General features: G+C 39.2%; 1 protein-coding gene across 1 annotated transcript in view; it reads left to right on the top strand.

The window, feature by feature from the left end:
- ttc7a (tetratricopeptide repeat domain 7A) overlaps positions 1–17,552 on the top strand; it is a 72,180-nt gene that overhangs the window by 36,915 nt on the left and 17,713 nt on the right. Inside the window, exons 17-20 of the mRNA XM_042010306.1 lie at positions 6,765–6,881; positions 9,189–9,301; positions 9,842–9,976; positions 17,305–17,507. Coding sequence (XP_041866240.1) covers positions 6,765–6,881; positions 9,189–9,301; positions 9,842–9,976; positions 17,305–17,507 — 568 coding nt within the window. The remainder of the gene's footprint in view (positions 1–6,764; positions 6,882–9,188; positions 9,302–9,841; positions 9,977–17,304; positions 17,508–17,552) is intronic.

The following is a 17,552-nucleotide window of genomic DNA, read 5'->3' as shown; positions in this document are numbered from 1 at the left end:
CTTATGGTTAGCTGTTCCTAAAGTCAGAACAAAGGAAAAAAATCTTGTAAATGCTGCTCATGTTGCCTGGAATGACCTGGACAAGGACCTTGGACCAAAGGAGGTGGTCTCACTACATGCTTTTATGGTCAAATGGTAAATCAGTTTTGTTGCATTGTTTAATGTGTTGTTTTTTCTATGACTTGATACTTTTTTAGCTTTGATAATGTGTGTATTGCTTACTATGTTACGTGTGTATGTTTTTAGTGTGTTGTACATAGTTGTACTTTCTCTTGTGCTGCTGCTGACTGGGCCAGGACACTCAAGCAAAAGAGATTTTTAATCTCAATGAGTATTTTTTTCTGGTTAGAATAGGATAAGAATAAAACTCACTATTCCGTTGAAAGCATAATGTAAAATCATAATTAAAAAATCCACAGTTGTGAGCAGCCAGCTTATAAATATTTGTGCATTTATAATGTGAAAGCGCTCATACTGCTACGCCAGCTGAAGGATATGTAAAAGGCCATACCTTTTCCACTTTTAAAGCTAGCTACTCATCAACTGGCTTGTTAACCTGAGGAGCATTTGGCTGCTAAAAAGTGGGAAACTTTTTTATTTCTTGGTTATAAGTAAAAAATGGAGCCAAAAGGGAAGCAATTTTTTGTTAAGTCAGAAAAGACACTACTATAACTAAATTAGTGCTAATATAACTTTTTTTGTGAAGTTTTAGCAGCATTTTTTGTTGTTTTCCTACCAGCTAAATATTAGAATGTTAAAGTGAAGATATTTAAACATTAGTTTGTAAATGAGTCTCTAAATCGTTAACTGTGCTGGCTTTAATTGGAAAGATTTCTGCACAAGGATTACTTGATTCACAATCCTGAAGATGCCAGTAAATGTCCAATCATATGGCAGAGTCATTGAACTGTACATATCTCTTAGATCTCTACATTGTGTTGCTTTGCATGTTATCCAGTTGTTAGCTGTGCTACCTTTGACGTGTTAACAGTAAACTTCAAACCCACAAGAAAAATAATTTGTCTTCTAATAACACAATATTTGCATCCATGGAAATGGAGAAAAAAACTAAACAAAACATGATTATGGCTTTGCACTGAAAACAATATGGTGTTACAATGGCAGTAGTGAAGCAGTGCTTGATTTTAACAATATTTTCATCCAACACATAACCCATTATGCACAGTGAAATACATTCAAGTCCAGCCACTCAGGACCCGCTGGGCTTAGGCCACGTTGCAGACCTCAAAGTGAAAATGAGAGATAAGACAGAGAGAGAAGATAGTGAGAGGAGGTGATTTCTCAACAAGAAGCTCATAGAGACTGATTTGCTTTGAATGTGTGAGCGAGCATCAGAGATCAAAGCTCACATGATGCACGGTGATGGGCAGTCTGTGACTGGCGTCTGTGAGTTTGCAAGAGTGAGAGGATGCGAACATTTGTACAAGATCGCAATCTTGCACATGCATGTTGTGTGTTATTCCGTGTGTGCATGGATGTGTGTGATTCTCGTTAGCCACTGGCTCTCTGCACCACAGCAAACTGTCAGTTCGCTGTAGCATACCGAATTTCTCCTTCCTCCTTTCTCCCACATCCTCTACCCCCGGCTTCTGCCTTCCTATCTGTCTCTCCATCGCTTCCTTTCTTTCTCTTTTTCTTGCTCTCATTTTCTCTCCTTGCACACTTGTTTTTCCATCTTTCTCTGTTTCAATTCTTTTCTTTTCTTTGAAATTTTAATCACCTAATAAACAGACATGCATTTCAACGTGAAATGCGATTCTGCTACATACTGAGAGAGAACTGAAGCAGGAGAGAGGGGGTGAGGGTTGAGTGTGTGTTTGTGTGTGTGCACATGCGTGTGTGTGTGTGAGTATGTTGGGAGAGGGGTCAGTGATTGTGGTCTTGCAGTTTGTACTAAAGAGAATGATTAATCCCAGCCTTTGATTCTGCATTCATCTAACGGGATGTTGCAACATGAGCAAGTGTGTTTTGTGCACACGCCTGTGTGTGCATCTGCACAAACATGTATGAGCCTGCACTTGCATGTCCAGCTTACTGTGTGCTGAGCTTCACAGTGTGAGCATGTCTGCACAGGCTTGTGTGTGTTAATCTCTATGGATGTGCCTCACATATCCAACATCTATGTGTGCACAGACAGTATATACTTGAGCATGAGTATGATGTACATGTGCTCTTGAGAATGTTTGTGCCTCATGTGCTTGTAGCGAATACACATTCTGATCTGTGGGAGTGCAGAATGAGTAATGCTGTAGATGGACCATTTTTTCAAGGGAACATTATTAGCTATTTTTATGTGGAGTTTACGCTGGCACTCACCACTCTTAGCCGTCCACCACTGAGCATTTACTCAGAACTACACTACTCGCTCCCTTCAGTCCTCAAACACTATGTTCACGCAAGGCTCAATCCAAGCAGACTGGAAATGGCAGCCTTTGTAATCTGGTGTGTAGTTTTGAGTGTTGTAATCTTTATAAAATCTATCTTTTCTGACTGTGGGGAAAACAGATTGTGTTGAAGCGGTAAAAAACAAGGTGGAAAAGCTTCTGTGTTTGGAACGCAGTCTGATATTACTTATCGTTGCTGTCGGGCAAAACCCTCCTATGTCCAAAATTTGTGATTTTTGTTTTCCTTCATAAATCAGTACTCTTGGTCACCCTTTATGTCTGTCTGTTGTTTTACAAATATTTAACCAAAGATATATGATGTAAAACACAATACCAAGTTTGATGACATTATGTCCAGTTATTAAAAAAACATACAGTTTTTTTCATTTTTTGAAAAATCACAGTTTTGGAGATAGGAGGTTTGCGCCCAACAGCAACAAAATGTTATACAGTATTACTTATACTTTAATTCTCTACACTTGCCAGCCAGTTTATTAGGTACACCTGTTTAACTGCTTGTTAAAATAAATATCTAATCAGCCAATCACTTGGTAGTAACTCAGTCTATTTAGTCATGTGGACATGGTGAAGACGACTTGCTGAAATTAAAACTGAGCATCAGAATGAGGAAGAAATGTTGGTCTGAGTATTTCAGAAACTGCTGATCTACTGGGATTTTCACACACGATTAGCAGTTGTCTCGACCAGAATGCCTTGTTAATGTCAGAGGTCAGAGGAGAATGGGCAGACTGGTTAGTGATGATAGAAAGACAACAGAAAGTAAAAAAAAACACTGGTACCAACCAAGATATGCCAGCCTTGAAGCAGATGGGCTACAGCAGCAGAAGACCACACCAGGTGCCTCCTATCAGCTAAGAACAGGAAACTGAGGCAACAATTCACACACACTTACCAGCACTGGGCAATAGAAGATGGAGAAACTTTGCTGGTCTGATGAGTCTCCATTTCAGCTCCACGTTCAGATGGTAGGATCAGAATTTGGTGGAGACATCATGAAAACATGGATCCATCCTGACTTGTATCAATGGTTCAGGCTGCTGGTGGTGTAATGGTGTGGGGGATATTTTCTTGGCACACTTTGGCCTCCTCAGTACCAACGTGCCTGGTTTAACCACCACAGCCTACCTGAGTATTGTTGCTGACCATGTCCATCCCTTTATGACCACAGTGTAGCATCTTCTGATGCTACTTGCAGCAGGATAATGCACCATGTCACAAAGCTCAGATCATCTCCAACTGCTTTCTAGAACATAAGAATGAGTTAACTGGACTCCAACGGCCTCCACAGTCACCAGATCTCAGTCCAGTAGAGCAGCTTTGGGATGTGGTGGAACGGGAGATTCTCATCATGAATGCAGCCGACAAACCTGCAGCAACTGTGTGATGCTGTCATGTCACTATGGAGCAAAACCTCTGGGGAATGTTTTCACCACCTTGTTTAATCTATGAAACCAAGAATTAAGGCAGATCTGGAGGAAAAAGGGGTCCAATACGAGCAAGATGGACCTGATAAAGTGGCTGGTGTATATAATTATAAATGATCTCATTTTAGTGCCAGATTTTCCTAATTTTCTGAAATCAATTAGTTTAACCTATTTAAGCTGAAACTTTGCAGTTCTCTGATTTACTACCAGATAGTGATTTTTACTTAGTGCAACAGCTGCTTTATCTAGTTTCATTTTTACTTTCTGATCATGACCATGTTTGATATTACAGTCTGTGAAATTTAACAATAGCTGTACAGAAGCTTTACAGTGGCACGAAGGTTCCCCCTCTTCCTGGAAAGATTTTAATCAGAAACTGTGAAACAGCAGTTTCACCAGTGTCGTCATGACACGTGTTTGAAATGATGTCCAACTATTGGCAAGTGGAAAACTGTGTGACTGAGAGCAGGACAGATAAAAGCAGCAGGAATGTAAAGACAATCATTTACATTCTAGCATTATTTAAAAACCAAATCTGAAAAATGCTGAATTCATTTTGAATCATGTCTCAGACATTGGCCTCATCTGCACAAAGAACAATAAAGGTGATATTAGAGATTTATTTTAACATGTTTTTTCTTTTTATGTTTATTAAAGTTTAAAAGTCAGTAATACAAATTACATCATCCTGCACTATGTCATGATTGTAGACCCCCACATCATGGTTTGAATGTTGCATAAAAATTCTTCCAGCTGTCTAAATGTTATAAAGCTTTATACACCAAGTCCTGCATTTTTGGATGAGTTAGCATTTTTTTAAATCTATAAGTTGTTATTATTCCCATTATGGGGCTTAATGGAGCAGCCAAGCAGCGAGGATGACGCCTCTCACGTTTTCACTGTAGAAAAACAGCATGTAAATACAGGCTTAATCAGATCTGGCATCATGAGCCAGGAAAGTTTCCCTCAATTAATGAGCTACAAAATCATCTCGAACATTTCCAGGTGGATTTCAGGATGTTAGTCCAGTTTCATGGTACCACACATTCTGAAGAAGACTTCAAATTTCCATGAAGAGAGTAACCTGTATTCTTTACATTGTTCGTCAATAAGTGATTGGCTCTGAAAAACAAAGTAAATTGTAAGATGTTTTTTTGGGTCATGATGTTGGTAATGTAAGGAGGCCCTGAGAGGTCAAACATCTTAAACTAAAGACAGAAACTCAAACCTGAATAAAAATGTTAATGATCCTATCAACATTTTTACCCACCTGTCTCAAATAGAATGACATTTTGATTCAAATGACTGTGATTGGATCAGTTTTCTAGTCGTTATGTTTACATGAACTTTTTTATTGCAACCAGGCTTTTAATTTGAATACGTGTGTCCATGTAAGTGTGGCTACTGACAACTTAGCAACAACTTAAAATTTAAAAATAACATGAATTTATTTCAGTAAAAAAAAAAAGAGGCATTTGTTAAATCTATTATCTGAGATTCTACCAAGATGTGAATTACCTATTTTTTCCTTTTAAAAAATACTAATCTTAGCTATAGAGAGAGAGTCAGTAATTTTATAAGCATAATATACACCCACACTTTTGTCACATTTCACCACCCTTGATGGGTTGACACCATCACTATCCTCCTAAATGCTTTGTCACACTTGTAATGGGATGCCCAGAGACACACACAGCCACACACACACTCTCTGGTGGACTCCTGCTGGCAGGCGTATCCTTAACACAGCGTCCCTCGGCACCACTTGTCATCTGCATGTCAGTAAATCCAACCTCTTTCCTCCCACACACACACACACACTTTCAATTTTCTTTTTTTCAAAATCCCACCATCATCTCTTCTTACTATTCACACACAAACACACACACGCGCACACACACACATCCCCCAATCTTCTACCAACCCTTTAGTTGGTAACAAACCTCATTTCAACAAGTTTTCTCCCCCCCCAAAAAAATTTCTCTCTCTCTCTCTCCACCATTGATCCTCACCCTTCTTCTGTCATTTCATCCATCTCTTTTCTCCTTCACCCCCCCCCCCCCCCCCCCCCCCCCCCCCCCCCCATCCCCCAACCACCCACCACCACCCCCGACAGGAGAGCACAGAATAATTGGAGGAGCCTTCAACAGCAGGGTGAGCATCAGATGTGGTGAACACCATAGTCTCTCCATCTTTTTCTCCTTCTCTCCTCACTCATGGATGAGTGACACCAATGACAGACTGCATCCTCTGAGAGCCCCTTCTGGCAATTACTACACTCTCACTCACTCGCACACACACACACACATACACACACACACACTCACACATGTTCTCGTCAGAGACTCCCACATCACTTAACCAGTTGTCTTAAAAAGGGCCAAGCGGAAACACTCTACTTCTTCTACTTATCAACCTCTCTACACACTGCAACACAAACACACGGACTAGCTTGTTGATGACTGTCTTTATCCTCAGTCTATATCTATTGATCTATTGTGCATCTTGTGCGTCAGTCCACATACAACTGTTAATGGGGGAGCTGAGTACTTTACCCTGATTGCAGAATTCCCAACACACACATAGGGGCATGGCTTCATCTATACTGTATGTGCATAATGTTTTTTCATATACGTTTCACCCACATTGAAGTTTAGGATCAACTTTTCTTGCTACTTTATTTTATTACTTCCTTGGTTTCATGGATTTGTTTTGGTATTTGTTGCATATTCACAGCTGCTGTTATCAGTAACAATAAGAACAGGTTTAACTTGACTTGGTTCCAAACACACAAGCATGACCTTCAACAAAGTGTACTCACTTTAAGTTTAATTTCCTTACAGGTGGAAAAACAGTGGATGCAAAAAAATTTACTGTATACAAAAACTAATGTGAACATGTTTTTGTGGCTCAGTTTGCTGCTGACAAAGGTGAAGCTTGAAGAGACTATGTTTGGGCCTTCTGCAGCGCTGCAGACCTGTGAGGAGATGTTGCAACGCTGGCAAAGCCGTTATGATGTCAGCCGCTCCAGGTGAGTGAGCATATGATAGATGTGTTCATGCTGCTTTGCTTAAGGCACAATGTACGTACAATGCTTGACACAGCTAATGGGTCAGTGTTGAGACGTTTAGCTGACATGCGACCAGCGAAAGGAACAAACCAGAGAAGAGGAGGAACAGGAAGAAGATGAATAAGACAACGAGAAGGACAACTGTAGAAATATTGGGAGCTTATGAAAAAGGCTGAGTGACTGTGTTGGCTGTGTTGGAAACAACTTTGTAGCAGCCCATTATTCACTGATGTCAGAACGCGGAGGTGAACACTGAACTCAGCACTTTCCGTTAGTCAATGAATTGACTTCATAACTATGGCAACGTAAAAAACATGTGGAAGTATGAAGGCATGCGACAACACTTGAAACAGACGTACCTATTATGTACGTAAGGGAGCATAAATGGCCCTTAAGTGTCCTTTACCGTTCAGTCAGTAGATGAGAAAATGGGTCCGGAAGATGTTGGGACTGAACCTGGGCTGGTTGCATTTATGGGGCGGATGCTTTGCTAACTGATCTAGGAGCATTCAACAACAGCAAAAGCAATTATCTTACCTCGTTTTTCTGTCTGATGTTTGCTTCTGAAATGCAACATTTCTGTGATGGTTTAGTAACCATGCTGCTCTGGTCTGTGGCCTCCACAAACGTCAAACTCTGAAAGATACAGCTATTAAAGTATTAACTCCCTTCACTTTACCCAGGAGGGGTGAAGCAGACACAGGATTCTGCTGTAACTAGAAGAGTTGTGTGGCATTTATTGGTGAAACTGGTAGCAAAACATTCATCGCTAAACAGGCAGTTTCTCACAGCGACTTTTTCTGCTCCGACCTGCCACAAACCAGCTGATGTACTGTGCGTCATTAGCAGTTTCAAGTGTTGAGATTTCTGAATTGTTAATAAAAGTAATCAGAATTTTACATTTAAAGCATGTAAGATAACAGAAGCAGCAACAGTTGTCCACAAGCTGTCTATTGTTAATGATGAATGAGAGTTTATTTGTCCTGTTGACTCTTCAGAAAACAGCCAACAGTTTATAAAGCATTTTATAAAGTGAGATATTTAACCCTTTTATTCCTAGTGTCCACTGGACACCAATCTAAAGGCTGTTTTCTAGTATATTCATGAGGTTGGTATATTTGCAAATTATCTACTTCAGTGGTCATAGTTAGTCATCCAATACACTGCTACTCACAAAAGAAAATCATATATATATATATATATATATATATTATTTTTTTTTTACCAAGTTTACGTCAGTAATGAACAGGGAAAGCAATCAATGCAACTGTGTTTTAGTGGAATAGATGTATAAATTTAAAAGAATATATTTATATTTACATTTACTAACTACTTACTATTTACATAACAATTACTAATTTATTTATATATTTATTTAAATTTAGATGTGTATTTATTATCTTAAAACATTTATTTATTATGTACTTTTTTGTTTTTTCTTAATTTTGGGACATTCCATAAAATCTAACTCTTTTTATTCCTAAATTTGTAATTTGTTGGGGCTATCTCCACCTCTGGCCACCCCTTGGTTCTGGCCCTGCATCAGATTTTTTTCTTTTCTTTTTTCTAATGATCAGTAAGAACCTGCTGCATTATGTGTGTGCGTGTGACATAGCAGTGTTAAAGTCCCTAAAACATTATTCATCAAGGTCTGGCGTGACATCAACTTCAGTGTTCCTCTACTTGGCATACAGATCTGCTGTTACGTATAGATCCCAGGTAATTACAGAGGAATTGTTTGTTGTGAAGAAGCCATTTAATGAACCCTGAGCTCCACCAGAGCTGTTAAGAGATTTCTCAGATTCGTAAGCCTAGCTTTACAAGCCTCATGTTGAAACGTTTTACTTGTGTCTCGTAAACCTGGACTTCCTCTCTTTAAATGGCTGTGTTCACCACTTTGTTTGTTCTATATTTCTACCAATATTAGAGACAGTTTTAATTTACTTATCCAGATGAAAAACAATTTCTGAAAATGAAAAACATTTGTAAGTCCGCCTGTCATTTTACTATTAAAAGAGTTTAAACTAAATTAAAGAAATACTATTATCTCACATTTGCAAGTGCCATAGTCTTTGATAATTTGACAGTCTAGTAAAAGCCACTTCTAGACTGACAAGAAATTTTTTGATCCATTATAACATAACCCTGGAGGCAAATCCTTATTTCTTTAAGAAAATATTTCAAATGTTTGTCTGAACCAACACAAAGCGTTGATAATTCATGTAAATGTCGATTGTACATGTGTGTGTCCATGCCTGCGTGTCACAGTGAAACAGATGACAGCAGCAGCGTACCAGCGCCTGAGAGGACAGAGGTCAGCCCTGGAGTCAGGAAACCATCCATCCACCTCAACCTCCCCGACTTCCAGGACGGCTCCGTAGGTTTGTTTCCAACTGCTGCTGCTGTGCATGTTTGGATTGCAACATGTATTGATTATTTTAACTTAAACACACTGTCCTTTTTCTTTGGCTTTGGGTAAATACCAGAAAGAAAGGTTGATTTGTAGGTCAGGCTAATTCCCCCAGCATTTGACCTATTGTGGATTAAAAGCCTATTTGCCCATCTGCACAACTCAGTTCAGGGCAGATGTGTTGTTTAAATACCAATTATGTGACTCACCTCTGTACCTGTGTTTCTAGCTGGAATTCTCTGTTCAGAGGAAATTTCACTGTGGTATGAAATTTAGAAGATGTATGTTTGCTATTCTCACATTGTGAGAGATATGCGCAAACAACCATATTTGAGAAGGGACTGAAATGTTCTTCAGAACAAAATATTTACTGATGTCTTTATCAGTCAGTATTTAGTGCATTAAAGTGTAACCATGATACCTTCCAGGATTCAGCTTCTACTGTCCCTTAAGAAGATGCCATAACTCCCAGCAGTAGAGTTAGCATGTCTTTTCCCTTCTCTCGGATTAGGTTCGCTCAGCCCGCCATCAGTTGCAGTATCTCGTCTGGAAGCGGCACTCTCTGAGGTGTCAGACATGAGCTCCATCCGTCGCCAAGGACCTACTTACATCTGGACCACCCTGGAACGCATCTGGCTACAGGCTGGTATGACAGCAGCACACATGACTTGTAATTATATTTCAAAGACAAGAAAATCTTGAGTTGGGCTCTCTTGGAAAATTCAATTTTAAATTTCCTCTGCCAACAAAGAGTCTCTTTTCACTGTTGTTTGGTCTTCAGGGTCAGCCTTTTATCTTAATTCCTTCCATGTGAGTCCATTTGCTGGTGAACTGAAATAACAGGGAAACTCCTGTTGGCTTTAAGCTAAGAATAAGATGACAATCAAGAAACATTTTGATGTAAATGGATCCCTTAGTTTTTATCTTATCAAGTTATTTTAAATCTTAATGATCTTAATTTAACTAGCAAGTTTCAAGTGGACAAGTTGGAAATTTCAGATTTGAGTTTCATCATTATTCATCACCATCTTGGATTTTGCAGTCCTATTATTTGGGAAGCCACAACCTAAATTCAAATTTTTAGTTCTCTGTTTTTGTTTTTTCATAATTTTTTATTTAGTTTGTTTCTTTGAAGGGGAATTATATGAATTATAAATATATTTGGATAACTGGTGGTGAACAATTAGTCTACTCGCCACATGAATCACGGCAAAATGCTTTCCACTATCTAAAACTTAAAAAATGTCTTTGCGGTTCAAGCAAACAATTATCAATGGGTCTTTGTCAAGGATGCCTCCTAAGTAGTTCTTCCTAATCTTGTTTTTTAAGCTAGGTAAGTGTGTATTTAAATACACATTTAAATAACACTCCTCATGAAAAGTGACATGACTGTTGCATAGCTAGAAGCTGTTAGCTGGTTGGTAGCTTAGCTAGCTAGTTGCTGTTAGCTAGCTAGCAGCTGTTAGCTAGCTAGCAGCTGTGAGCTGTCTACCTAACAGCTGCTGACAAATAACTGTCAGAACTAGTAGCTGTTATATGTCTACGTGTGTAAATGTCTATGCATGTCTTTCTAACACCTTTCTTTTTTATTTAGGATTTTTTATTTTATTTATTTATTTATTTTATTATTATTTTCGCTAATGTTTTGATGACAACAAATTTGGTGAAAAAATTATGCCTATTGTGATGGTATTACATTTAATACTGGATTGTAGGTGTTTTGAGAACAGCGACACACAAGGCAATTTCATGAAATGAAGGACTAAGTCTTCACATTAGCGCTCCTTGACTACGGTTTGATGAGGCAGAAACTGTTGCCATCAAAGATACTTCACTTACACACGTGGTTGGTACCCTTCGGTTAATGAAAGAAAAACTCACAATGGTCACAGAAATTACTTGAATCTGACAAAAGTAATAATAAACAAAAATTCTATGAAATTTTACCAGTGAAAGTCAGACATTTCTTTTCAACCATGCTTCAACAGAATTATTTTAAAAAACAAACTCATGAAACAGGCCTGGACAAAAATGATGGTAGAAAAGACTGAAAATAATGTGACCAAAAGGACATGTTAATCTAAGGTGTGTCCACTAATTACCATCACAGGTGTCTACAATTATGTAATCAGTCAGTGGGCCTATATATAGGGCTACAGGTAGTCACTGTGCTGTTTGGTGACATGGTGTATACCACACTCAACATGGACCAGAGGAAGCAAAGGAAAGAGTTGTCTCAGGAGATTAGAATAAAAATTATAGACAAGCATGTTAAAGGTAAAGGTTATAAGACCATCTCCAAGTAGCTTGATGTCCCTGTGACTACAGTTGTACATATTATTCAGAAATTTAAGATCCATGGGACTGTAGCCAACCTCCCTGGACGTGGCCACAGGAGGAAAATTGATGACAAATCAAAGAGACGGATAATACGAATGCTAACAAAAGAGCCCAGAAAAACTTATAAAGAGATTAAAGGTGAACTGATGCTCAGGAACATCAGTGTCAGATCGCACCATCCATCGTTGTTTGAGCCAAAGTGGAATTAATGGGAGACGACCAAGGAGGACACCATTGTTGAAAACAAATCATAAAAAAGCCAGATTGGAATTTGCCAAACTACATGTTGACAAGCCACCAAGCTTCTGGGAGGCTGTCCTATGGACAGATGAGACACATCAGCTCTATGTTTACAGACGGAAAAATGAAGTATATCAAGAAAAGAACACTGTCCCTACTGTGAAACATGGAGGAGGCTCTGTTATGTTCTGGGGCTGCTTTGCTGCATCTGGCACAGGGTGTCTTGAATCTGTGCAGGTACAACGAAATCTCAAGACTATCAAGGGATTCTAGAGAGAAATGTGCTGGCCAGTGTCATAAAGCTTGGTCTCAGTCGCAGGTCATGGATCTTGCAACAGGACAATGATCCAAAACACAGCTAAAAACACCCAAGAATGGCTAAGAGGAAAACGCTGGACCATTCTAAAGTGGCCTTCTATGAGCCCTGACCTAAATCCTATTGAGCATCTTTAGAAGGAGCTGAAACATGCCGTTTGGAAAAGGCTCCCTTCAAACCTGAGACAACTGGAGCAATTTGTTTATGAGGAGTGGGCCAAAATACCTGCTGAGAGGTGCAGACGTCTCATTGACATTGACAGGAATCGTTTGATTGCAGTGATTACCTTAAAAGGTTGTGCAACAAATTAAGGGTACCATCATTTTTGTCCAGGCCAGTTTCATGAGTTTATGTTTTTTAAATAATTCTGTTAAAGCATGGTTGAAAAGCAATGACTGACTTTAATTGGTTTAGTTTAATGGAATTTTTATTTATTATTACTTTTGTCAGATTCAAGTTATTTCTGTGACCATTGTGAGTTTTTCTTTCATTAACCGAAGGGTACCAACAATTTTGTCCATGTGTGTAACTTGAGAAGCATATATTTACCCACAACTTGGTCCATTGTCAGTCAGTGCTTCCAGTTAGACATTAATTTTTTTTCAGCTTTGGTTTTCAGCTCAGTCCTATTATTTTCAAATTCATTGTTTTTTTTTAACACTTAACTATGAATCATTCAAGCATAAAAATTTCATTTTATGTCAGGTAACAAACCACTGCTATGTCGACAAATAACAGAAAACTTGGAAAAACAGCCATGGTTACTGGCAACATAAAATGAGATACAGGGTGGTTATTACACCAGAATTTTATTTTCCTCTGTTTGCATTATCATCTTTACACACCAGTCATAGAAACATGATGAGCACATGTTTTGTAATTGTGAGCTAGTGCGGTAAAGTCTACACGTCTGGTCTGACTGTCCAAATTATTTGTGTTTCAGTTCAGCTGTTCAGTGTAATGAGTAAATTTTAGTGCTGCAGTGCATGTGTGAAACAGCTGGAATTAGTATGCTGTCATGCTAACACTTGCTAATTGGCACAATGTTCATTGAATCTCTGATGTGATTTGTTATATTGATGTTCAGCCATTCAGTCATACATCTACGGAGCCCATGAGTGGCCAGATATAATTCATCTGCATGTGTCGATTAATTTATGTACAGAAGATAAGCATATATACACAGCATTGCAGGCTTTCCCCCCAAAGCTAGGTCCTCTTAATAAGACATGAGCTCCCCCTTTTGAATCATGTTTTCATGGGAGCTCATGTCTTATTAAAAACAGCCAAGCTCCCTTTAGAGCCCACATTAGCTTTGGTGTGCGGCTGATCTGTTGTACTCACTCTTCACATACTAGATACCTATGTTATGCACACAAATTTATTCAAATCTAGAGACAAAATGACTATGTATTATATATATTTTTAGTGTTAGAAGTAAGGCATAAAAAAGCTTGTCTTTTTTTCCCTTTCTGTCTTTTTTCTTTAAAGTATTATGTATCCCTGTGGGGCTACATTGGACAAGGACAAAAGAAAAAACTCAAATGACAAACCTCATGGTGGCATTAATGAAAACAAGAGATTGCTGCAGTAAGGAGTCTTCCTCCTGTGGTGCCCATTCTGTACATACTCATAAAAAGCTGCATGCAAATGATAGTTCGACCTAATCCAAATTTATAAAGATTACAAAAAGGATCCGGACTTAAAGCATTTGTGCTTTAAAGCATTTAAAATCATTTGCCTCAGTTTTAGATCATCGTCCAGGTCACCTAGCAGCTGACCACATGCAGCCCAAATAACTGTATCTTTGTGGGCTGAGCATTATGACTGCACATGTGCCTGTATCAGCTTCTAGTCACAGAAAAAACAAAATGTACCCGACAAAAAAAAAAAAAAAAAAAACAGGAAGAACAGCATGAATACTTGTTTGCTGGAGAGGCTTTAGATAATTAAACACACACCCACAATGTCCTGTAGGTTGCTTAGGTTTCACATGAAGGGAAGCTTACCCAAAAAGTAGTATGAACAGACCCACATGCACAACCCAACTGGAAACCTTAACTTTTGGTGCCATTTCATACCTACATAGATTCATCCATCTGTGACACTCTCAGGCTATATCCACATGAACATGGGTACTTTTGATTCTTATGTTCCCTAAAAGAAATCATACCCACATGATACTATTTACTAAAACAAAGCTGTCCACATGGATATACAAATGAAACACTGTCAGGTGCATACCCCTAGCTATGAAACCATTAAGGCTGACAAGAATTGTGTGTTTGATGAAGCACTATCCTCAGTTACACATTCTGAATCCTTGGCTCCTCAGTATATTTGGCAAGAAAATATTTTTATGTGCAAAAATATAAGCAAAATGGTGAACAGTACATTAGATTAATGCTTGTAAACAATCTGATGCTATAAGCCCCAAAATCACCTACAACACCCATTATCCAAAGTTGGATTATCCAAAAATCTGGTAGGCATTTTCCTAAAATTTAATTTTAAGCGCCCCAAAATGGCATTTTGATTTGGACAAAAGGTGCAAAGTGAAAATCTGCACAGATGAAAATTAATAGATCATAGGATGAGTAGATGGCACCACAATGTGATCAAGTACTGAACTGGTTGAAGGTTAGCTTGAGCTGAAATTAGCATGCTGTCATGCTAATTCCAGTGGACAACAACAAAATTTAAAACAAAGAAGGAAGTTCCTAAAGACTTAAATAGCAAAGAAGCAGAATAACAGCTCAAAACAATTAATTCTCAGTTTTCCTGCATTTAAAATATTATTTTTTTGTCCACTTCAATTTCTGCCAACACCACCAAAATATAGTTCAGATTGCTCTACATATTTATGAAACTGCCCCCTATTGGCAGATAAATGCTACAACACATAGATTCACCATTTGGGACACCAACTGAGAGTATATGGACAGCTACATTCACTTCCTAAACCTCATATGCAGACTTGAACGCCATCTACCTGGCTTTGCATAAAAAACATATTTACTAATGGTTAAGCAGACTGGTCAGATGTTTTATGGCATATAGGGTCTCAGTAAGCATTCATATTGGGGCTAACCTCACCACAGAAATCCAGATCAAATATTGATAAAATGAATTCCTGATTGCCCCTTTTAGTGAAGGTGCACTGTGCAGATGTGGCTTCAAAAACTGTGCAGCCTTGGTGTGTTGTCCTGCACAACGTGCTGACCTGCTTATAATCTCAGTTTAATTTCAGTCTCTCTGGGGAACGAGTCATTGTTTATGCATTCAGTACAATGTGAACACACTATTTCTTTTTTTTTTCTCATGTCGTGAGCACTGCAGCAACATAAGTATGAGAAATGCACTGCCCATTGAAAACATGATCCACTTGAAGCCTTGTTAATGTTTAACATTATGTAACCATATAATTACATTAAATAATTTTATGATTTAACCTGATCATTGACCTGATCACTGGGATCACTGCCGCCATTTATTGTTAACATTAACATCTGACTTTGCAAACGAGTCAAACAAGTTGAATTCTAACTTCTTTGTGGTCAGAGCTGATGGAGAGGACATTTCCTTACTACAGTATATATTTACTTTCTTTAGTCTTGCATGTGGAAGTGCACAGGAGAGCAGCATTTGCAGGAAAGGAAGGGAGTGGAGTACATACATCCAGCAACACTCCATCCATTCACTCTACTGGAGTGGGTGAGGCATGAGAGGACGAATGGGAATCCATACTGAAGAGGAACTGTTAGATCCAGTTTACCAGTTCTTTCGGGCCGTGGGGGTTTTGCCACTGTGGTTCAATCTGATTGTTATGTCTAACTTGTAAACTCTGAAGCCTCTCAGACAAGATAAAACATGTTTTTGTGTAAGTGAATGTGAGTGTTTGTATGTACACCCTTCCTGCTCCCTTACTCAATTCTCCGTCCCCCTCCCCTTTCCCAGCATTCCTTTTCTCATCAGTCACTTCCTCTCTCAATCTCATATCCTCATCAGCCACACAGAAAAAAAACTACACACATTTAGGGCTATTTTAAAAGCGATACAATTAGCTGTATATGAGACACCTGTTAAATTAAAAAGCCATCATGATCTAATCTTTGTTTATTTATTTATTTATTTATTTATTTGTTTGTTTGTTTTCTGAGAGTCCAGGTGTTTGCAGATTATGTAACTATTCTCCAGATCTGTCCTCCTGATAATAAAGCTATGAAAACATACCCCAAGGCTGGGAAATAGCTTCTTTTGTTTTTTTGTTTTATCCCGCAGAGATAGCTTGCATGAACCAAGTATTTCCCATCTGTGCATCTATGTGACACAGGTAAAGAAAACATCCTCTACCAAACACACACATGGGTTCTTTGCGCTCAGGAGCAGACGGCGCTTTCAGTATATTTGCCCAGCACAGCTCACTTGATCTCACTCTCTGTAGCACACACAAACACATAGAGGGGTTGATAGTTTTTAAAGCTTAGGGTGGAGGGTGTCAGGGCTTCTCTGGGTGTTGACCCAATATCAACTCAGAAATGATTGACCACTTGCCGCTCTGGCTTACTGTCCAGACATTGGCCCATTCCAGCCTCAGAGGCGGGGCCTCCGGCCGGTTCTGTACTCGAGGTCTTATTGGCGAGGGAAGTGCTTGTGGGCGTGATTCTGAGTGTAAGTGTTGTGTGTCTGGGATTTGTCCTCATCTTCCCAGTAAATAAATGCAAAAGAAAGGAGGCAGCTTTAGTATGCGATGGCCTTATTTAGGCAAGAGTTTCAAGACTTCCCAAGCATTACGTTACTCCCACTTTCTCTTTCACTCTTTGTGTGTGTGTGTGTGTGTGTGTGTGTGTGTGTGTGTGTGTGTGTGTGTGAGTGTGTCTGTATGTCCATGTCTTTGCATGTGTACTGGTCCATCCAAGTAACTGGCAGCTATACTATTTTATTGCGGGGATAAACAGCCCTGTTTTTGTTATCTTAATCATCTTTTCTGCTTCTCTTTTTTCTATTCTCCTCTCTATTCTTCTTTATCCTGCCCTCTTTTTTTCTCCACATCCTCTCACCTGCCTTTCCTGCTGCAGGGGAGCTGTTCATGGTGGACAACCGGCTCAAGGAGGCCCAGTTCTGTATAGCTGAGGCCAGCTCGCTCTTCCCCAATTCTCACTCTGTGTTGCTGCAACGGGGCCGCCTAGCCGAGCTCCGGGGCCAACTGGAAGAAGCCAAGGGCCTTTATGACGAGGTCCTGGCAATCCATCCCACAGGAGAGCGCATACTGGTGCACATGGTGAGAGACAGTGAAAGCTTTAGATGCTGCAAAATTGAATTAAAA

The sequence above is a fragment of the Melanotaenia boesemani genome, chromosome 16, assembly GCF_017639745.1.
Source record: "Melanotaenia boesemani isolate fMelBoe1 chromosome 16, fMelBoe1.pri, whole genome shotgun sequence".
Classification (NCBI taxonomy): Eukaryota; Metazoa; Chordata; class Actinopteri; order Atheriniformes; family Melanotaeniidae; genus Melanotaenia; species Melanotaenia boesemani.
This window is presented reverse-complemented; position numbering and strand designations above follow the sequence as displayed.